Source organism: Hemicordylus capensis, chromosome 3 (genome assembly GCF_027244095.1).
Source record: "Hemicordylus capensis ecotype Gifberg chromosome 3, rHemCap1.1.pri, whole genome shotgun sequence".
NCBI lineage: Eukaryota > Metazoa > Chordata > Lepidosauria > Squamata > Cordylidae > Hemicordylus > Hemicordylus capensis.
Window position 1 is genome coordinate 113,343,906 of NC_069659.1, and position 22,834 is coordinate 113,366,739.

A 22,834-nucleotide genomic window follows, 5' to 3' on the forward strand; every position below is an offset into this window, starting at 1 on the left:
ATGAAGGCTACAAGTTATAATCAAAATTATTCAAAATGGGGGAAATGCTCTTCTGTTCTACTTTAAATACTGATGTTATGTAACATTAGCCTGCAAAGCTATGATGTTGAAGCAACTGTTGCAGTGTAAAGATATTGTGTGCCTTTCACAACTCCAGGATAATTTATGCAAAAGCCTTGCCATCTCATTTCATCAGGTATCCCTAATTCATGGTTTGTTTTCCCCCAGTGGCTCTAGGGCATGTATACCATGCTTCCACAGTTGGGTGGAGGGAGTCTTCTTGACTCCCTCAGTATTGCTTAGGCAGTGTTGTATCTTGTTACAGCATGATAAGTTGGGAATGTCTTTCCCTTATTTCAGTAAAAGGAGTGTTTCAATTAATCCCAGAGCTGAAGACAAAGTGATGATTACCCACCTCTTCTAGGCACAGAATTCTGCAAAATCTTGATCATGTAAAGCAATTAATACAAATTAATTGCTGGATAAAACATAAGAACCTAAAGCTAAAAAAAAAAATTATTTAAAAAAATCTGTGGCTATAGCTCTTCTACCCCATGGGGCTCATTTATGAGAACATGAGCCACATAAGAGTTATAAGGATTTCAAGCCTTGGGGCAAGAGTTCCTGGTAATTGCAGAGAGAATATCTTGGAACCTTGATTATGCTCTGGCTGGCATCCATGCAGTTCAATGCACAAATGGAAATTGGTTGTGTTCACAGCAGGGGGGTTGCCAATTTTTCTTTCCAATTGCAACCTTTCATTTCACATCAGGTCCATTCTGGGAGAAGTCTAGCTCAGGCTTTTAAAAAAACTGAACACAGCTACATGGGCAACCTCCATAATTAAATGAAGTTTGCACACCTCTGCACCCCAAAATAAGCTTTAGGTCACAAGTAATACACTCTCACAGTATTACTTGCATACAAAATACCCCTGCATTGTCTATGGTTCAGAGTTCCAGTAAATGTGCAACACACTATATGATGCTTACAAGGCCAATGCACTAGAATAAGGAACTGGGAAATTTGGAGGCTTCAGATAGGTTTGGGCCACATCATTATAGTCTCCCATTTGTTGGAACAGATCTCTTATAAGCTGTCCCAGCATTGTATATGGTCCAAAGAGCTGGTTTTGGGTAACATGCTGAATATATTGCCTCTAGGCCAATATATAGAAATAAGGCACTGAGTGATTTGTACCCACCCAAAACAGGCAAGCTTTAGGTGCTAATGAAAATTATTTTATTTATTTGCAGTTTCTTGTCATGTTTAATGTGTTAGGTATACTACACTTTTTATCAGAGACAGCCAACAGTAACTTCTTGTCTCTTGAATAAGGGTTTGCAGTTGTGGGTGTTCTGCTGGGGAAAGCACTTATTATACACTTCCACCATTGGAACACTATTCAAAATAAAACAAGATGATCTACAATCATCTGCAGCCAAAGCTAGTGCCATTGCATCTTGGGTTAAAGTGTACTGAGCAAAAACGAGTTGAACAGTCAAAAGCCTAGCAGGCAACAATCAAGAAAAGCACTGGAAATAAAAGGAGGAATAGAATGTTTTTGAGATATTCAAGGGTAATGCTAAAATGGTTTGGGGAGATTTGAAAGAACTTCCTGGAGTGGTCTTTGCAGTGAACATAAGAAAAGCCCTGCTGGATCAGGCCCAAGGCCTATCCAGTCCAGCATCCTGTTTCACATAGTGGCCCACCAGATGCCTCTGGGAAGCCCACAGGAAGAGCTGAAGACATGCCCAATCTTCTACTGCTGCTCCCCTGCAAATGGTATTTAGAGGCATCTTGCTTTTGACGCTGGAGGTGGCCTATAGCCCTCAGACTAGTAGCGATTGATAAAGCTATCCTCCATTAATTTAGCTAAACCTCTTAAACCCATCCAGGCTGTTGGCTGTCACAACATCTTGTGGCACAGAATTCCATAGGTTGATTATGCATCATTACTTTTGTCAGTCCTGAATTTCTTGGCAATCAGATTTATGGGATAACCCCTGGTTCTAGTGCTATGAGAGACGGAGAAAGATTTCTATCAACTTTTTCTACACCATGATTTTATAGACGACTATCATGTCTCCCTACAGCCGTCTTTTTTTCTAAACTAAAAAGCCCCAGGTGTTATAGCCTTGCCTTGTAAGGAAAGTGCTCTAGGCCCCTAATCATCTTGGTTGACCTTTTCTGCACATTTTCCAGTTCTTCAATGCCCTCCTTAAAATATATTGTCCAGAACTGCACACAGTACTCTAGATGTAGTCTCACCATAGTTTGATATAAGGGCATTATTATATTAGCAGTTTATTTTCATACCCCTTCCCAATGATCCCTAGCATGGAATTAGCCTTTTTCACAGCTGTCACACATTGAATTGATACTTTCAATGAGCTGTTCATCATGACCCCGAGATCTATTTCCTGGTCAGTCACTGACAGCTCAGACCCTATCAGTGTATATGTGACGTTGCAGGTTTTTTGCCTCAATATGCATCACTTTACACTTAACATTGAATTGCATTTGACCACTTGTTGCCCACTTCCCCAGTTTGGAGAGATCCTTTTGGAGCTCTTCGCAGTCTCTTGGATTTCAGTAACCTAAATAGTTTGGTGTCATTTGCAAATTAGGCCACCTCATGGCTTACCCTGACTTCTAGATCGTTTATGACAACTTAAAGAGCACCAGTCTCAGTACCCCATCCTCAGTTCTTACCCCCCTCCATTGTAAAAACTGCTCATTTATTCCTACCCTCTGTTTCCTGACCTTCAAACAATTACCAATCCACATTTGAACCTCTTCCCTTATCCCAGGACTGCTAAGTTTTGCAGTGCCAGCCAGCGATTTTCCACTTGCACTCATGTGACATTGCAGTGTCCCTTTGTCATAGATTACCCCATGCTGCTACCACTTGTCACAGCTTGGTCTCAACCAGCCTGGCGACCTTCAAGTTTAACTGCTGCCACCAAGTAGACTTTTGGCTTATTCTGGCTGAGTCTGCTACAACAGGTTTTCAAACCTCTCTTACCAAAACAAACAAACAAAAAACAAAAACACACCCAAAAAGCTATGGTAGAGTAGTAATGGAGTTAGGTGTAGGGCGGAGAGGAGAGCTGGTCTTGTGGTAGCAAGCATGACTTGTCCCCATAGCTAAGCAGGGTCTGCCCTGGTTGCATCTGAATGGGAGACTTGATGTGTGAGCACTGCAAGATATTCCCCTCAGGGGATGGAGCCGCTCTGGGAAGAGCAGAAGGTTTCAAGTTCCCTCGCTGGCTTCTCCAAGATAGGGCTGAGAGATATTGCTGCCTGCAACCTTGGAGAAGCCGCTGCCAGTCTGTGAAGACAATACTGAGCTAGATAGACCAATGGTTCGACTCAGTATATGGCGGTTTCCTATGTGGAGAAAACAGAAGCAACCATTTTTCTTTAAAGATAAACAAGTAATTTTACTTTGCAATTAGTTTGCTTTAAATAAATAATGACTTTTTAAAAAGTTTAGTACAAAAAAATCAACATCCGAAAGAGCATAAGGAATAAACAAAACTAGCCGACCCTGCACAGTGCATCTGTGCGCTCTTTGGGGCCGGCTGTTCCCCCCTCCCTCTCCCTCCTGCCCCGGTTTCTCCTCTCTCCCCCCTCCCTCCAGCCCCTCACTACCTTGCCCTCCCCCCTTCCATCCCTCCCCCCACCTGCACAGAGCCTCACTGGGCGGCCGGCAGCCAAAAAGGGCCCCGCCGCCGCCATTCCTCCTCCCGGGCAGCAAACAAGGAAGCCCCACCACCCATTTCCCACCTGCCCCAGGCTGCAACGGGTGCGGGGGCTTTGCCCCCACCGGCCATTCTCCACTCACTCTCGCCACAACTGCCCGGGCCAGGGCCAGTCCGTTCCGCTGCCTCCCACCTCCTCCCAGCCCAGACCGCGGCTGCGACGGTCACAACCATGGACGGGCTAGGCCTGCTACAACCGCCACCGCCTCCTCACAGTGGCCGGGCCAACTCCTTTGCTGGCACGCATAGCCTTGCCACATCCCCACACTGGCTGGCTAAGAGAATTATAAAGCTGTGGTCAAAACGCATCCAACTGACCTGACTCTCACTCTGCCCTTAATTTAGAGTCCTTTGCAATCACTTCAGATTTTCAGCAATCCCTGATCCCCCACCGCCCGCCCTCCTTGTTCAGCCTCAGATCCTGTTCTTCACAGTTCTGAGTTGCAGCTCAGACTGGTTCTTTTCGCTGGTGAGTGTTTTCAGTTCTCCAGAAAATGCCCACTCTCTGCCAGTGATTTCTTAGCTCTTGTTTAAGCCCCAGTTCTGATCCTTGCACTGTGCCAGCAGATACTTCAGTTTTTCTTCTTAAACTCCTTTCCCAGCAACTCATAATCCCGGCTGGTACTATATTGAGCCGCAGTGCTATAGAAAAATGCTGAAAGGTATCATCTCATACTGTGTGGGAGGAGGCAATGGTAAACCCCTCTTGTATTCTACCAAAGAAAACCACAGGGCTCTCTGGGCACCAGGAGTCGAAATTACCTTGATGGCACACTTTACCTTTACTTCTTCAGAAGCAGAACTAACACTGAACAAACACTCAAGCTCTGCTGTAAGCATCCTATACACAAACTTCCCTCCTATACTTTAGAAAATCCCCAATCAGCACAATGCAAATTCCCTCTATTTTTCAAACCATGACAAATAAAATCAAACCTACCTTTTCCTCCAATGTTTTAACTGTCAAACTGGTCTCTCTCAAAATTGAAACTACTGAGCAGAAAGTGTGAACTTTTGACCCTAGCTCAGTCTATCCTAGTACAGTGAATAACATAGATTCCCATTTAAATTGAAGAGGTTTCGGCCTTGTTCCTTCACACCCTCCCATTCATCAGGAAACAGTGTAATTTTGGAACACAGTAGACTGCTCCCCCCCTCCATGCTCCCTTTTCAGTTGTGCTTAAAAAAAAAAAGTGGTAGTAGCACTAAGAGTCCACCTATCTGGTCATTGCACTGTTTTTCTCATAAAAAGTTGGATGTTCTACTTTCACAAATGTTACTAAGCATCTGAGTTAAATACAGGTGGGCCGAAGATGGATGAGAATGTCATGTGAACCCTCCTCCCACAGGAGTCAGTGAACAAAGTGTGATCCCAGATCAGATGCAAGGTGTGTGCCATTTGGAAGCATGCTTAAACATACTGGAAAGCCTGGTAATGGGCATGAAAGATCAGAAGGATTGAGGTAAAAAGTCATTTTCTGGGATGGAAGAGAGGAGCAATGGGAGAGATAGAAATCCACCTTGAACTAAATAACTAATGGAAATTACCATGAAAATGCTCCATGGAGTGGAAACAGGAGAAAGTGGGTACCTGAAGAATCACCTAAGGCTGGTGACTGGAAGGATGGACATAAGTGGGTCATAAGAAATATCTAGAGGAGGTGGAGTGGAAAATATAGTTTTAAAAAACCACTTGGATACCTTCTTCACGTGGAGTACTGACTTTTGGTACAAAGTCGCAAAACAGAGTTTTTTCATTATAGCTATATAGTATATATAGCCCATTCCCACCTTCAGCTGAAAATACAACGTTGCAACTTGTTATATAATGCCGCCTTCTATTATAAATGTAAAAATAAAGATTCGACTTTTTGTATTTTGTTGTTAGGAATTAGAAGTTGCAGTTGCCTAGTCTTATATGAGGTACCGTGTCCAACCGAAAAAAGGTCAAGTACCAACACGAGGTACCATTGAATCAACTGGAAATATCTAAGGGGGCAAAACATTTTTAAAAGGAAGGGGAGGCTGGGGGTAAAAGAAACAACACACCTAGGATTCATAGTGGCACAGATAAAGCACTCCCTATGTGGCGCTATGCAGAGTGCATGACGCATTTGCACCTTGTTTTTGGAGAAGGCACAATTCAACAGCGAAGCGCCTCTGTCCCAACACGTCGTCTAGCTGGGACGCGTTGCGCTGCTGCTTTTCATCTCTCCTCGGCTGGATGTTTTTGTTTTAAATTCACCGTTAAGAGAGAAGGTTGTGTGGTGCTTTTGGAAACTCAGCCAAGAAGAAGCCCGCAGAGGTTCCCTCTCCCTCCCCCCCAGGTGTTGAAGTATCAGCCCTATAGGGATTATTAATCCGCAAGTTAGAGGACCTTTGGGAACTAGCGCAGCAGCCGCGGCTTCCTTCTGGCGCGAAACTCGACGGAGCCCGTGGAACAGGCGCTGCTGCGTGCCAGAAGCCAGCCCCGGGCGAGAGGAGGGCGGGCCTGGGAGAACAAGCACGAGGCGGGTTGCCACACGTTAGCAAAAGTGTAGCAAGCAGAGTTGAGAGGAGGCCACACCTGGCGGCGCCGCATGCTGCGTGGTAGATCTTCTCTTGCTCTCCTCCCATCTTCCAAAGAGCCGTAGCCCAGAGCAACCACACAAGCCTTCTTTTCGGACCCCTAGTCTCCGCTGGCCTTGCTTGCCCGTTTCCCGCCTCCACCACGCAGCGTCAGGTGCCGCGCCGGAGCGGGCAGTGCGCCTGTGCGGCAGCATTAGCAACTACGGTACTCGAGCACGGCGGCAGCAGGCGCCAGGGGAGAAAAGTAAGCCGCAGCTAGCGCGCCGGAGGAGGAAGATGGCGGAGCCGGGGCCAGCGCGGACGTCCCCCCCATACCCACGGGCATCAGGTAGGAGTCAAGGGCGGGAAGGGACGGGACGGGGGTGTGGTTTGTGGGAAAGCAGCACCCGCTCTATCAAGATGCCTTTCCCCTTCCATCCCCATTGCCCCTCTCCCGGTATGAGGCAGGGAGTCAGAGTTGTGGGATCGGGGGTCCCTGGAGCAGGTGTGTCTTCTCTTGTTGCCGCGGATGCTGCAACGTGCTGCTGCTGCTGCTGTTCAGTTGCACGCAATCTCTGGGAACAGCCGCTGTCTGTGGTAGTGTGATTTATTGGCAAGAGTGGGTGTGTGCCGTGCCGTGGCATTTGGCAGGCGGATTCGTTGGGAATCGTAATGTAGGAGACCTGGGAAGGAGCCGGAAGGAGGCTTGGGTGGCTAGGGAGGAAGCGGGGAATCTGGCGGTGGCGCGGGGAGGAGGGGGGCGCATCCCAAGGGATGGGGTGAGCCTCGCCCGCGGGCAGGTGGGTGGATCAGAAAGATACAGGGTTCTTGTGTAGGAGATCTTTGTTCTTAATATCTGGGGAAGGTCACTGCCTAGGGCTTCCAACTCTGAAGCTATTGCAGGGGTGTAGTGGAGGGAGGGGGGAGTTCAGGGACGGAGCGCCGGTGCTTATCGGCTTTTCTGCCTGTTGGGGCGGGCATGGCTATGGGGGCTGTCATGGAGAGCGCCTGCACTACTGAATTTGCAACAACATCGCTGGCTATTAGTGGGTATATTTTTTCCACAATATCAAACTATAATTAAAATCTCCAGTATTGCTTCCTATAGTGACGTGGAGGCTCATGATTTCTGGAGTTCCCAACATAGTACTCAACAGTACCCAAGTCTAGGATGGAGGGTTTTCTTTTAAGTGGTGAATCTGTGTTTTGACTTGAGATGGGGGCTTTCTCATCCACTTATCAATAAGCTTGTCTGCAGATTCCCCGTTAAGAAGCACAAGGCAGTCAACTAGGAAAGGAATGCTTTGCTGCAAGGTTTTCATGTCCATTTCACCACAGAAGAGAGCTTTGAATGCTTTAATAGTTTGCTGTCCCTTGTGGCTGTAAAACAAGGTTTTGTTCTCCATGCACTGAAAATAAATTGTAATGATTTCTGCTACTGAGAGGCTAAAATGACATGATTAAATATGCAGTTGGGGAGGTAAATATTTTAATGCTGAAAATAATGCATTTTGGTGGTGTTTTTACATGTCTCTTTCTCTCTTTAAACCTGTTGGGTTGGTCTTGCATAGCATATCCATGTAGAAGAGACAGTTACACAATCCTTGAATATGTTGCCAGATACTTGAGGCATTGCTGCTGACTAAAGCAGCCAGTGAGGATGCAGTCCAGTTTCCAGCAATGCTTGTATTGTCTTTGCTGGTATGCAATCTACAAAACAGACTTCTTTCTACTTCTACTTCCCACTTCCAGGGCTAAATGTGCTTTAAGTATTGCTAACAGGGCTGTAAGCAGCCAGGTATGAAAGTAAGTGTTCTTAGTTATAAGAGATAAGCCAGTGGCAATCAGAAGGCTTCCCAGCAAAGTGCTGCTTCACATAATTCAGTTGATGAATTATGTCATGGAATAAATTTTAGGACAGTGGGCAGCATCCAGATGAAACTTTGGCTTGTGAAAGTACTTCCTGCTTTTGCAGAGAGTAGCCCTCAAGGATATATATCCAGGGGCACTGGGGCAACTGAGGGATGGTGGATGGTGCAAAAACCCCTTTGCACACATAGACCCTACTCCTGTCACAGAAGTCACAACAGATGCTGTCCAGTGTCTTTATTAGCATGGTAGCCTTTTAGTGATCTATTCTGGCACAAAGTTTTGTAGAGAGCAACCTACTTTGATTCATTCTGGATATCTGCTAGAAATTCCAGAACAGTTGCCCTGTTAACTTTTTAAAAATCAGCCCATTTAATGCATCTGATGAAATAGGCTTTCCACTTCCAAATCTATGCCACAATAATTCAATTAGTCATGTGTTCCTTTACAATATGTCTGTATTCAAGTTAATACTTTTCAAGAATTCTACATAAAAGTTGCTTATCCAGACTTGAACTTGGAAACAGTACCAAGGTCCAAGTATGTACTGATTTCTAGACTACATTGCATTACCCCATAGATTATTGAGCAGCCACCATTCATTCTGGCTTCAGGAATGGTTTGCTACTCTTAGTGGCTCAAAACTATGTATTTTACAAATGAGCAACAGTTAACCTATATTTGGTCAAATGAGTTACAAAGGAAGTTACTAGCATTGCCATTAGATGCCACAGAGATGAGATCTAAATTATTCTGTGTCATATTTATTTAGTTCGATATAAATACTAAGACCATTTACTATTTGCTTGTTGGCCTGGGTTTTCTGATTAGCCTGAGAACTGAATGGTGTGATATAGATTTTCCTCTGTTAATTGGGCAAAGAAGCATATTTCAGCGTGGTGCTTTCTTATATTTAGCAGGGAAAGAGCAACTGTCCCTAATCAGCCTGCCACAGCTTCTGTTCAGTGACTGTTGTTGGTGACTCCCTTGTTTCGTTTAGAGCAGTAATGGACTTTGGGCAAGGAACCTGCTTTCTATTTCATTTCATTTCATTTCACTATGTGGACCACTCTGAGAACTCTTTTTGTTGGAAAGTGTGTTATAAATATGTAATAATAATAAATAATAATAATCATTAATATACCTGATGTGTGATGCTGTATTTACCTGAATACAAGAAGACTCTGAATTTAAGACAAGCCCCTTAAAAAATAAAGGTTTACAGGTTCTACCTATACTTAGGAGGAAGAGAACTCTGAATTTAAGATGAACCTCTGGTTTCTAACATCAAAGAACTTGAAAAAAACCTAGTCTTAGATGCAGGTAAATACAGTAAATCAAGACTATATAAGACACCTGAGTTTAAAAGCAGGTCTTTCAAACTGAACATAAACTACATAGTTAGGTGCACCATTTCAAAGCCAGCCGTTATCCTCTGAAATAGCTGTTAAAGAAGCCTATTCAGTAGCCTAAAGCAAATAATTGTGTGTATCTAAGATCTCTCACTCTTTCCTTAAAATGAAGCTTGGAACATGACAGGCATCTGTCCAAATCCAATCATGAAGTCTTCATATGTTCTGTTGCGATCAGCAAGCAAAAAAAGCAAGCAGCATGTGCAAAGTTGTTGTAGTTAGCCTCTTGGTTACAAGTTGTTCTCTTCATCATGACTCCTGACTCAGGCAGAAATGGGTATAAAAACTGTAACCCTACATACTATTAAATGTATTCTATTCAAATCCCATTAATTTCAGTGGGATTTACAGATTTGTAGGTGAGAATCCCACACAGCCAGCTAATTATACAGTTATATCAGCATTTGGCTGTCAATACAGCCTCATCATGTTTGAAGGGGACAGTTGTGCAGTACATTTGTATAGGCTGTACGCACAACAGATAGGTGAGGATTCCCCTTTACCAGTAAAGAGGCAGGGGGAGTTTCCCTAAGCCTAGAAGGGGCGGGAGGGGAATCAGTTAGTCCTTACAAGTACTATCATCGGCAGTGGCCATAGGGAGGTGGGGGACATGGTGGCAATTCCATGATGGCAATTCCCCCATTTTGGCCTCCCCCAGAGTAGCCAAGGCCTGTGGTGGCCCATTTCAGGCCTCCATGCAAATGTGGAGGCCATTTTAGTGACATCTGTGCATGTGAGGAGGCCATTTGCATGAACATGCAATTTGTGTGGTCATGCAAAAGGCCACTGCGCATGCACGGAGATCACAAAAATGGTCTCCACATTTGCACAGCGGCCCAAACCGGTAGCCTTGACTACTCTGGGGAAGGCCGGTGGGGTTGGGCCGCTGCTGATAATAGTACTGTAAGTACTGACTCACCTCCCACACCCTCTATGCTTAGGGAAGCCCCCCTGCCCTTTTACTGGTAAAGTAAAGCTTCCCTACACTTAGGGAAGCCCCTCCCCCTTTCTCTTTACTCCTAGAGCACTGAACTGGTCTGATGGTCAACCAGACCCAGAAGCAAAACCGAGTCGGTTCAAATTCATTTTGGATTTGAACCAAACTGGCAAAACTGGTTTTGTGCACATCCCTACTAGTAGAAGTTGTCGCTTTGTAGGTTACGTTTGGGACTAAAGAGTTAACATATTAGTTCAATTGATGTAGACAGTACACATAGAGAAAAACATAAAGATTTTTCTTCCTACTGTTTCCCTCTTAAATGCACACCAAAGCATTATACTGCACTTCTAGTGGTCTAATACTTCTAGAAAGGTTATGCCTTTGTACATTTTTCTACCCATTAAATATGCAAATTTAATGCTTTTTATTTGTTTTGATCTGTGGTTTCCAACAGTTAAATTTTCATATAGTATGAGTTCATGACAAAATGGTAGAAGAAAATATTGCCTTAACTCTCCAGGTTTTTTTTATGGTTGTTTCTTAAAGAGAGCTTAATTCTTTTAAAAATGTGATTTTATTAAGATTTTTTAAATAAATAATGAAGGCATAGCATTACAATAAATTAAAATTGAAACTTGGTTATTCTCTGTGTGTGTGTTTTCTGAGAATGACTTAGCAAATGGAAGCTCTCCCAAATGGAGGGTAAATTTCTAGTATTCCGCAGATTGACAGCTATTAGTAGGCCAGGAGCCATACAGAACAGTGACATGGTTCTTGTCCAGAGAGTTTACAGTCTATATTAGACACACAAAATAAAGATAATATAAAACTGCAGGCACAGTCATTCACACACACAAAAACACATGCATCTGCACAGACATCTGCATGCAGGTACAACATAATAACTAAATAGTGCTTAAGTAAAGATGACGTGTCCTGTCAAGTCGATTTCAACTCCTGGTGCACACAGAGCCCTCTTAGAGGCCCCTTCAAATGCAGGATACAGATAGGAATCTGTATAGATATCCGTATATATTGCTTTAATATATAACATGTGGATAATGGTACCTGTATTCAGATCTGTACCTATGTACACAGATTGTACAAGTGTTGAACCTGACATGTGAACAGCGCTCAAGAGTCAAAGGATAGCAAAGGTGCAGTGAAGTCCCCAGAGACTTTTGTGGTTAGGAAAGGCTTTGCTGGGAAAGTAGACCAGGGTCACTCTAATGTATATGGTTTCAGATGAACATCACTACACACAACCACCATTTTAAAGAAAAGCAACAAAATACACCAAAGGGCTTCATGACAAAAGGAATTTTTGCTTTCCCCCCCTTGGAATGACAGGCTGCGTACACTGTATCTTGTGCTGCTTATGAAATTTGCACTTTCAGAAGCAGTTTGCCATGCAGCATGAAGAGCTGCTCTTTGAGAAGCACAAATTCAGATCACCTCAGAGCTTGTCTTTTGATTTTTTTGGAGCCAAGCCTAGGTGTGTGTTGAATGTCTCTGTCATTTTTAATTTTAGGTTTGGTATTCAACAATTCTGAGTCTGCAGAAAGCAAGCCATTTTAACTAAAGAAATAACTTCCAGTGGCTACATCATTCTTCCCATCCCGTCTTCCAAGGAAGAAAATACTGCAGAAAATACAGTTGTCAGACTCGCTCTTTCAGGAGCTTGTATGTATCACTCTCCTGTGTCCTCAGGAGAATCGCTGATTGTATATTTGTCACATTTGTAGACCATCAAAAACATCAATCTCTGGATGGTTTGCAAGAGAAGAATATTGAGAAGAATAGAGCCCTCCCTTTGCTTTCTCTCTCCCAACCGCCCCCTTCCCCACAGCTGCTTCCTTCCTGTCTAGGTTCTAAGCCCAGCACACAGCGGGTTGGGGCAGATGGGGTTCAAGAAAGGAACATGTAGGTAGGAGAGGTTCAGCACATATTTCTTGTCTATCACTTTTCTGAGGGCAGGGCAGTATTCCTCCTTGTCTTGAGGCTATTATTAGACCTTATTTGAAGAAACTTGCATTGGATCCCTTGAAGTTGGCTAATTACAGACCTCTTTCTAATGTTCCATGGTTGGGTAAGGTGATTGAACCTCTCAGCTCCAGGCAGTATGTTGGCTACATCCATTTCTGAAGGTAATGACGTTAAAGCAGTGGTGCATATGCTGGTAACTTCCAGGCTTTACTGCTGTAATGTAATTCACTCTATGTGGGGCTGCCCTTGTATGTAGTCTGGAAGCTACAGTTGGTGCAAAATGTGGCAGCCAGACTGGTTTCACGTCACGGAGACATGAAGCGCGTGCATAAGACTTCCGGGTCCTGGGAGCCTTTAGAAGTGAAACGGGCGAAGGGGCAGCAGGGAGGTATCCTGCCGCCCCAATTACTGCCGCCGCAATACCTCCTTAGGTATTAGGTATTATGCTGCAAACCCCCCCGCCTTAGGGGATATTTTTAAAGGCGTGAAGCGCGCGCGCAGAAGACTCCTGGGTCCTGGGCTGGGCCTTGAGCAGTGAAACGAGGGAAGGTATCCTGCCGCCCCAATTACTAAAGGAACTACGGGCGCCGGAGGGGGAAAGTGGCGGGAGGGGTAAGTAAACCCTCCCCCCACTCTTAAAGCAACCCCCCACTCCAGTGCCAGACTGCAGTTCGGCGGTTCCGTGCACACCCCTATATACCTGTTTCTTCTGAGGAAGTGTAACTCCATCTAGAACTAGCAGATCAAAATCGTGTCCAGAGCACAATAAGTACCTTTGTCTTATCTGGATTCAGCCTATTATCCTTCATACAGCCCATTACCACCTCCAGGTAGGCATTTAGGGAAGTTATGCCTCCTCCTGATGATGTTGACATGGAGAAATCGATTTGGATGTCATCAGCATACTGATGCCCTGCACCAAATCTCTGAATGATCTCTCTCAGCGCTTTCATGTAGATGTTAAAAAGCATTGGAGACAGTATGGAGTCCTGTGGGATGCCATATATAAGCTCACAGTTCATAGAGCTACAGTCTACGACACCATCTAGGATCTGCCCAAAATGTAGGAGTGGAACGACTACAAAGCAGTGCCTCCCATTCCCAACGCTCTCAGATGGTCCAGAAGGATACTATGGTCAATAGTATCAGATTGATTGCTGCAACACACCTAATAGATTCTTCGGTCTTCTGGTGACTTATTAAAATGCAACCATTCTATGGTCCATCTGGCCCAGTTTGTCATATTCCACCTAAAATGTGGAAGTATTATTTTTATAATTTGTATGTCGCAGAAGAGGTTGATGAATTTATTCTTGAGTTAGACAAGGATTCCATACCAAGATGGCCATAAGTAACAACATGCAACAACATTTAAAGGTGCAGCACTTTAAAACAGGCAAAGTCCTGGAAATGATCTTATAGCAGTTGAGATAGAGATAATTTGGACTCGTAGCAGTGCTCCCTCTAATTTTTTTCATCAGTGAGCAGAATGAGTTTTCTTCTGGGCCGCGGTGCCAAGACTGTGTGCACACATGTTGATTATTATGTGCCACTATAGATACAACACACACACACACACACACTCCAACCATAAACATGGAAGGAAAGAAGTGTAGTTTGTAATTCTGTTCTATTTATCTATTTTCTGTTTTAATAGCAATTGTATTTGCCATTGATGGTTAAAAGTGACCTATAACATAATGAAAATAAAATAAATAATTCTGTTGCCTAAATTTTCTTTGTTTAAATGTGAATTCATCCTTCTTTTCCTGCTCTTATCCTGTAAAATGTTGATTGCCTGAGTATGTGTTGCCCCTATAATTGGCTTCCTATTTCCTTCCAGATTTCATGGAGATTGGAGCTAACACATGCCTTGGATTAACCAAACTAGCTGATGGCCAAAATGAGAGTTTTAAATAAGAGTCTTAACTGTAGATTGATTTGACAAATTGATTAATTTTTACATTTTTGTTTTACCTTTTGGAACTGATTAGAACCTTCAAGGCAGGTAATCCAAAGATGAATAAACATAGGATGCTGCCTTTTACCGAGTCAGACCATTGGTCCATTTAGCTCAGGAATCTCTCTCAGCTCAATCTGGATACACCAGAGAGGGAATGTTGAAACTTCTGCATGCAAGTATGCAGGTGCTCTTCCCAGAGCGGCCCCGTCCCTCCCCTAAGGGGAATATTTTCCAGTGCTCACACATGTGGTTTCCCATTCAAATGCAAACAGGGTGGATCCTACTGGGCAAATGGGACAATTCATGCTTGCTGCCACATGACCAGCTCTCTTCCCCAGTTCAGCACTTGAGGAGGAATGTGAGCTGGGGTGAACCATAGGGAAATGAAATAGGGGGAAATCCTCTTTTTAAAATCCAAAATGCTAGAAAAGCGTGCAAATGGGACTTCCTCTACCTTTTGGAACTCAGGACAAAGGCTTCTTTATAATAGCAACCAGCACTCCAGTAACACTCCCTCCCCGCTGCCCCAATTCTTGTACACGTTCTTGCTTGTAGATAAGCCAATTGGCTTAGATAAGCCAATTGTTCTGTATATACATATAGCAAGAAAAATTATTCAGCAGTTGTGCTATTTATGTATAATTGCAGTTGTGTACTGCTGAAAAAAGAACAGCCTTCTTTAATAGTGTGATCTCTAATACACTTCAAGTACCCAGTGCATTTTAGCTCTTTTAGTATAATTTGTTCAATAAACATGCAAGCTCCAAAGGTAGCTACACGTCCATGTGAGTGTATTTCTTACCCCACATGGAATCCTTTATTTTATGTATGTGTTCTATTTTATTTAAACCATTTTAGGCTGCTTTTCCAATGCACTCAAAGTGGCTCACAGAAATAAATACGTTTTAAAAAGCAGAATAAAAGCAGAATCTACAAAACTCATAGAAGTTACCTACCTGTCAGTTATATTCCTGTAAACGCTCAGGGTGGGATGAACAATGACAGAGACTTGTCCATGTCACACCTTGATCTTTTGCTGCCTGTGGAGTGGAAGTGGGCATTGTTTACTGCAGGCAAGAGAAGTGAGCGAACAGCCGATTCTTACCCATTCAGCAGGATGCCTGCTTCAAGTGCCATCCTTTCTTTCCCCAATACTGTTTTTTTTCCCTTCCCCAGCAATCTTCTGTGTTTGCCGCTGCGTTTGCACTTGCTGTAGATAAAGTGGGAAAATCATCTCCCTCCTGAAAGTGAGGCAACCAATTTTCCCACCCTGGCTGAGGCAAGAGCCTACTGGAAATGGTGATGGGCACACCTTGCAGGAGGGAGCCAATTTTCCCACTCAGGCCCCAGAAGGAGCAGATGTGGCAGTGGTGGGCGGGGGAGAATGCAGAAGATCGCTGTGGAAGGGAAGGGAAAGGCCGCACTGGGAAAAGAAAGGATGGCACTTGAAGCAGCCTTCCTGCTGCACGGGTGCGGGAGAATTAGTTGTTCTCTCACTTTCGCCTGCAGTAAACAACCCCCACTGCAGCAAAAGATCAAGGTGTGACGAGGCCAAGACTTCCACAGAGGCAGCACTGGGGAAGGAAAATGCATCACTTGACGCAGCCATGGGAGCGCACCGGCTACTAGAATCAGCTGAGCAGGGCGGGGGAGTAGACTCTTGTGCACACACATACCTTAGAGGGAAGGCTGTAGGTGCCTGTGTTGGCCTTTCTTTTTATGGCAATTGATTTCACTGCCAAGGTGCCAAAAGACTGGGGAACTGTGATAACGGTTCCCCTTTATAAGAAAGGAAAGGTGAGACAATCGTGCCAATTACCATTCCATAAGTCTATTAAGGGTGGTGAGTAAGATCAATGCTAGGCATTTATATTAAAAGTTAGTGGACTGGGTTGATTTGGAAGATATTTTGGCGGATGAACAGCCGTATTTAGTGCAGGTCATTCTACTATAGATCAAGTCCTAGTACTGCAGCATTTGGTTGAAAAGTATTCCATGAAACCACCAGCATACAAATGTGTTTAAATAAATAAATAAATATCTTGTATGCTGCTTTTGTGGACTTTAAGAGTGCTTTTGACTCAATCTCCAAAGAGAAATTATGGTGTAAGCTGCTGGACTCCACAACTGACTGTTGACTTTTTCTATTAATCTATAAGTTGTATAAAGATTTCATTTTGAAGGTATGGTGTAGTTTGCTAGGACATCTTACAAAATAAATTTCAACCAAGGGAGGAGTTGGACAAGGCTGTATGCTGGTGCCGATACAATTTAATTTTTATATTAACTCTTGTTTCCCATCAGGATTTGAGATACTATCCACCAAGGCTGACTGATAGGCATTTACTGATTCTGCTTTATGTGGATGATGCCATTGTGGTTTCCCAGACATTAGTTGGTTTAAGGAGTCTTGCAGGCCCAAACTGTGTTGTGATTAGCGGGCATCAGAAATAAATTATGATAAACCTAAAATAATGGCATTTGGGAAAGACCTAAAACAAGAAAATGGCTGTTGAATAATCATAGGTTGGAGCAGGTTACCTGTTTCAAATATCTTCATGTAGTTGTGCAAGCATTGGACAGTAGAATAGCGCATTTAAATTATGTTCATCAAAATACCCAGAGGACTACAAGGGCTGTTTTAACATTCTATCAATCTAAGGGTGCTCAGTTTTTCCCTGCTGCAATTAAATTATATTTAGCCCAAGTCCTGTACACAGTTTCTGTACTGGGGGCAAGTATATAAATCCTGCAAAACTTGAAGCTCATCAATCAAAGTTCTTGGAGCTTATTGCAGATACCACATTGTGTTACAAATGCAGGACTACTGGCCTAGCTCCTTTTGGTATATATTATTAATTCTCCAAGACGGGCAGGCCATGTGTGGGGGCGTGGTAGAAAGGAGGCGATTGGCTGACAGAGTTTGCAAGCAGAAGCACCTGATTGGGCAGTGGGGATTCCATATGCAGATAGGGAGAAGGAGCCTATGAGAGCAGAAGCACCATGGTGACTGGGCAGTGGGGATTCCATATGCGGATAGGGAGGAGAAGCTTGTGGCACTGTGGTGACTGGATAGTAGGGATTCCCTGTGCAGATAAGGAGGAAGAGGCTGTGATGGTTAAGGTCAGTTGGAATGCAACTGTTACTGGTCGGAAGATGTTCTTGATTGTAGAGGAGCGAAATCTATATATATAAAAGGACAGCAGGCAGGGGTCTGAAAAAAGATGGGTCATGAGGGAGGAAGGAGCCCCTTCAGGAAAAGGAGGGCACCACTGTGTGAATTAAGTGAGGAAACAAGATGAACAACTTTTAACTCACAGAGGGGGGAAGAGAGAGAGAAAACATGAAGGGGGGGGAGAAAGAGTGCGGAAGAGCGAGTGGAGGAGAGAGAAAGAGAAAAAGAAGGGAGGGGGAAGAGAGACAGAAGGAAGGGCAAGGGACAGGCCTGAGCCTTTCAGCAGCCTGAGGGGAATGAGCGGCCATGGCAGCACTAGCAGCAAGGAAGGGCCCAGTCAACCACTGCTGCTGTTTGGGGCTACTGAGGCCATTGTCAGAGGCAGGCAGGCAGGCAGGCAAGGGATGAGCCCAGGCCTGTCAGCGGCCTGAGGGGAACGAGTGGCCATGGTGGTGGCAGCAGCGAGGAAGGGCCTGGTCAACCACTGCTGCTGCTCCTGGAGGGAGGAGCAGGAGCGGGACTCGGGTGAGGGTGGGGAGGTCTCTGGGGATAGGGGGCTGCAGCTTGGCCAATAGGCAGCAGCAATGCTGCAGCCATGACCAAGAAGGGTGAGGGGGATGGAAGCAAAGGGATGGAGGAGGAGCAGGAGTGCAGCTCAGGTGAGGGTGGGGAGATCTCTGAGGTGAGGGGAGCAATCAAGTACTAATGCACAGATGCTCTAGAGCGTGCAAGAGTTCCAGCATTGAAGTGGAGAGAAATAATGGCGGCGGTGAGGATGCAGAGGTGGAGGGCTGGCAGGCAAAATCCCTCCGGCCAGAAGAGGTGGGTGGATGGTGGGCGAAGCCCCGCTGGCCAGGAAGAGGAGGCAGTGGTGGGGAGAAATAATGGTGGTGGCGAGGAGGTGGGCAGACAGCAGGCAAAGCCCTACCAGCTGAGAGGAGGAGGTGGGAGGTGGCAGCAGAATGGCCTGGACCTGGCCCGCCCAATGAGGGGAGCGGCGGGGGGGAGAGAGAGTGAGCGGCGGGGGGGGGAAGCGAGTGAGAGCCCTGCGGGGTGATGCCACAGGCTCAGTGCACAACTGCACAGATGCTCTGTGTGGGGTCAGCTAGTTACTAGATAAATTTTCATCTTGCTGGAAAAGTTTTTTAGAAAGGAAACTGTCATTTTGGCTTCTGCTTAGATATTCTTGTATTAATGAGCTATGAAAGGGGCTAGTTTAATGATTAAACAGTGAGTGGATGGCATAGAACGGCAGATAGAATCGAGCCAAATGACCAAGTCTGTGGTGCTGGGCACTCATGTTTTTAACATCAAGCCTACACTGTACCTTGGCCAGATTACTATCCCCAAATATTGTAAAGCTCTTTTGTTAGCTTGTTTGCATTGTGTGCAGCTGTGCTTGAGGGAAGGTTTAAGAAGGTTCTGTATGCAAAGCATCTCTGTCTGTGTAACACAGGAAGTGTTGAAACAGTTATATTTTTTTAATACTGCAATTTTAATAATGGTATTTGTAGTTGTTATTATTTATTGTCTTAAAAAAGATTATCCAGGAGCATTCTGATAAGTTTTTATGTAAGTAATATTTTATCTGATACGAATGATATGTTATCTTTAAGTGTAGCAAAGTTACAGCAGGGAAAGTTCCACAGAAGAAAAGTTGATTTGAATGTTTGTTGTTATATTTCAGCCATGTTACACTTAAACTGTTTGATTAGTATTAGATTAGCATTATGTTTAGTATTATTTAGTTTTTGTTCCTTTCTCTGGTCTGTGAGCAAAATAAAGATTCATTCATTCTTACTTTTAAATGTCATAAGCATACTGAACAATAATTTCAAATATATGTAGAGCTAAAGATCGATCTGTAAGATGCAGTTAATGTGCTTCCTCCAATGGACCTTGACATCAAGGAGGGATGGAATGAAACCAGAAGGAAGCAGATTCCAAGCTCCCCAATGTCAATGATCAGGTTTCTCCTGAGCAAGCCCTTTTCAGCATCTGCCTTCTCTGACGTGTTTACTTCTCTTCACACAAGAAGGCAGGCTGCTTGTTTCTCTGTGTAGGAGGATGAAGCATGGTGTTGCAGTTATTTGACAATATCTTCAAGATTAACAGGGACCAAATTGGGAGGATAGTATGTCTCCAGATCAAAGAAGGCAGGCCAGAAGAAAGCAGGCAATAATTTACAGACAAAGAAGGGCCCAGGCCGGTATGTTCCTGTACTACAGATGACAGTGCATCCTGTGAGAGCAAAGACTGAAATGCATCTGGGATGTTAAAGTTATATAGAACTATATGATATAGGATTAGAATTGTAATTATATAATTTTTCATTTATATTATATCATTAGGCAGCACTTTAAAAGAATGATGGGCAGGAAGTGATATTTTAAAGCTGTACCTTGTAAAGGTATTTGCTTGAGCTTGTGGATGGGGCCATAACTTGGGGGTAGAGCCTCTGCTTTGCATGCAGAAAGTCGCAGGTCAATTCTTGACATCTCCAGGTAAGCCTGGGAAAGACTTCTGTTTGAAATCTTGGAAAGCTGCTGGCAGTCAGTGCAGGCAATACTGAGATAGGACAAATAGTCTGACTCTGTATAAGGCAACTTCCCATGCTCCTAAAGTATTTCATGCACTATTCTCAGAAAGTATTTTGTAAGAGGGTTATGGTTTTTCAAAACTTCTTTTTTTTTACTCTAACCTGTGGTTTGTGGAACAGATATAAATGTTTTAAATACATATGTTTCACATTTCTCAAGCTTGAAGTAGCTTCTGTATGTTTTCTTTCACCTACTGCTACTGTAACCTGGAGAACAGGTCACCATCATCCACTACCAGGAATGTGTAGCACTTGCATAGAGATTGTGCATCAGAAGTATAGTTCTCCCTAGATATTGCAGCAGAGGAAAACAGACATGCAGGAAATATTCCAAATGATACCATGTAGACTGGCCCTACGTCAAACTACTAGCTAAGTTAGCATGCTGTTTTTGTTGTTCTGGGAATGCTTGAATGTATAGTCTGAGTCATTCCAGATCAAGATCTTCCTGTCCTAAAAGCAAGTGAAGATACAGAGTTTGCAAACTATTTTTAAAACTTTTATAATTTGCTGTTCTATGGATATTCTGTTTCAGAAGGACCATTCTAATCCTCTCTAGCATGCGGTGGGGGGGCGGGGGCAGGCGGTTGAGGGGAAGGGGAGAGAATATCCAAGGAAACCTTGTTTCCCTATCCACCAGTCATCTTATTTAGTCTAGATATTAGTGAATCTATGGAGTACTGTGAAAGAATGTTAACAGTGCTTATCTGCTCACTGGACTAAAAGAAGCAGAAAGTATTGTTGGCCAGACAGTGTAAGAAGATCCTGATGTGTCTCTTTGTAGCTAATGCTCAGCTCAAACAAGGTCACTTGATCAAAACAAAATATGCCCATATAAATGTCTTTGATGCAACATAGTAGATGGTACAGGCCAAATTTTCATTCATATTTCACTCCAAATGTTGCAAAGTGCAGTGTTCCCAGAATTTAGCACATGATGTTATAACTGCCATATATTCACTAAAATTTGGAGCTGTTTGCTTGGAATACTAATCAAATTGTGTGTGTGTGTGTGTGTGTGTGTGTGTGTGTGTGTGTGTGTGTGAAAGATGGATTTTAAAACTGTCTGCTGTAAATTACCACCACTACATTTAACTCAATTCATATATCTGTAAGTAGAGTCCAGTAGACTTGCAAATGAGCAAGTCGTATTTTCTGTTTTGCGCAGAAAGCATTGGCTTCACTCTGAATTAGCTTTGCTGGCCTTCAGTGAGATTGTCACATAGCTGAATGCTAGTTATGTGATTATATCAATGTTTCAGCTAAGGAAGAAAGCTGACTTGGTGGGAGAAAATGGGGCAGAAATTGCAACCAATTAGGCTTGCAAAGAACCTCAAAGTTGAAAGCTGCCACTTTCATTGAATGCCAGATGTGGGAATGTAGGCTGCCTGAATAGTTGTTGAGAATGTTCTGTTTGCATTTCCCTGGGATAAAAGTTTAAAAGCACCCCCGTTCTGATTGCCAAAGATTTGGGCATTTGCATTTGCAAAAACGCCACTCATTTTGGCTCAGCCGTATTTGAAACTTACTTCAGTTTCAAAAGCAATATGGCATAATGTAGGTGTGTTTCTGTTTAAGAATAGCTTTAGATTATGGCTGTCCTATTCCCTCAGTTCCATTCTGCAGTTGTTTTGAGCTTCTTACCTTTCTTTGGTTTTGTACTGGTTTGATCCCAGCTGGAGATTCAGATTTCAGAATGGTGGTGGAACTGATTCTGCACATGTGCTATTCCTGGTCTCCAAAACATAATTTTGTTTGTTAAAAGATCACGCTATGGTGCAATTTCATAAGGATAAAATAAAAGTAGAAAGGCAAAAGAAGGAGAAGTCGTCGTCATCTGACTCTCATGGCCAGTGCTGGACTTGTTGCATAGCACAGACTGGAAGAGAAAAGAGATGAATTGAAGACCCTTTCCCTTTCTTTCAAAGTTCTGGAAATATACCTGAAAGAATGATATATTCTAAAGGTTTGAGATCCATTTCGGAAGCACTTCTAATAAACCAGAACCACAAAATCTGTGGTGGAGTCTGCTAGAGACAGATTCTATAAACATCCCTAGTCAGATTACATATTTGAATGCTCCCCCTTCAGAATTTCCCGACTGTTATTACTTTTATATTTGACATACTGGCTTTACGTGGGCAAGGATTTCTTGAAGTTGGAGTCATGACGTTTCCCCTCAGTCTTTTGAAATAATAGTTCAGTGTAAGCTCTCCCATGTGTTACTTCTGATTCTTGTAGCTGCCATCTTCCTTGGATCTGGAGCTATACAGTCACACAGAGCTGAGCTACATACTACCTTGTGTGGCAAATAGATTAGTTTGATTTGTATATTTATAGTGAAGGATTACCCCCACACTTCCAACCTTATCAGCAGAGATGGCTAGAAGTACGGGCTTACTTATTGCCATCCCTGTGCTTCTGGAGAGTCCTGTTGGATTCACTGGGAGGCTTCACATGTAATGTGAGGTTGCCACAAACAGCTAGCTCCCACTGCTGAGCACATGAGAGCCTGACTTCTGGTGTTGGGAAGGCAATGTCAACCCACTAGTGTCAGCATATTCTGCCCTCTTGTG

General features: G+C 43.8%; 1 protein-coding gene across 13 annotated transcripts in view; it reads left to right on the top strand.

Moving 5' to 3' along the window:
• Positions 1 to 6,506: 6,506 nt before the first annotated feature.
• Positions 6,507 to 22,834, top strand: part of MAP7D2 (MAP7 domain containing 2) — a 106,555-nt gene continuing 90,227 nt past the window's right edge. For 8 of the 13 annotated variants that reach the window (XM_053305118.1, XM_053305122.1, XM_053305124.1 and 5 more), the window contains exon 1: positions 6,512 to 6,663. In XM_053305118.1, the coding sequence (XP_053161093.1) occupies positions 6,612 to 6,663 (52 nt within the window). In that variant the 5' untranslated portion in view covers positions 6,512 to 6,611. Of the gene's footprint in view, positions 6,664 to 22,834 lie in introns of all 13 variants that reach the window. The other 5 variants (XM_053305119.1, XM_053305123.1, XM_053305128.1 and 2 more) reach the window with 3 other exon arrangements.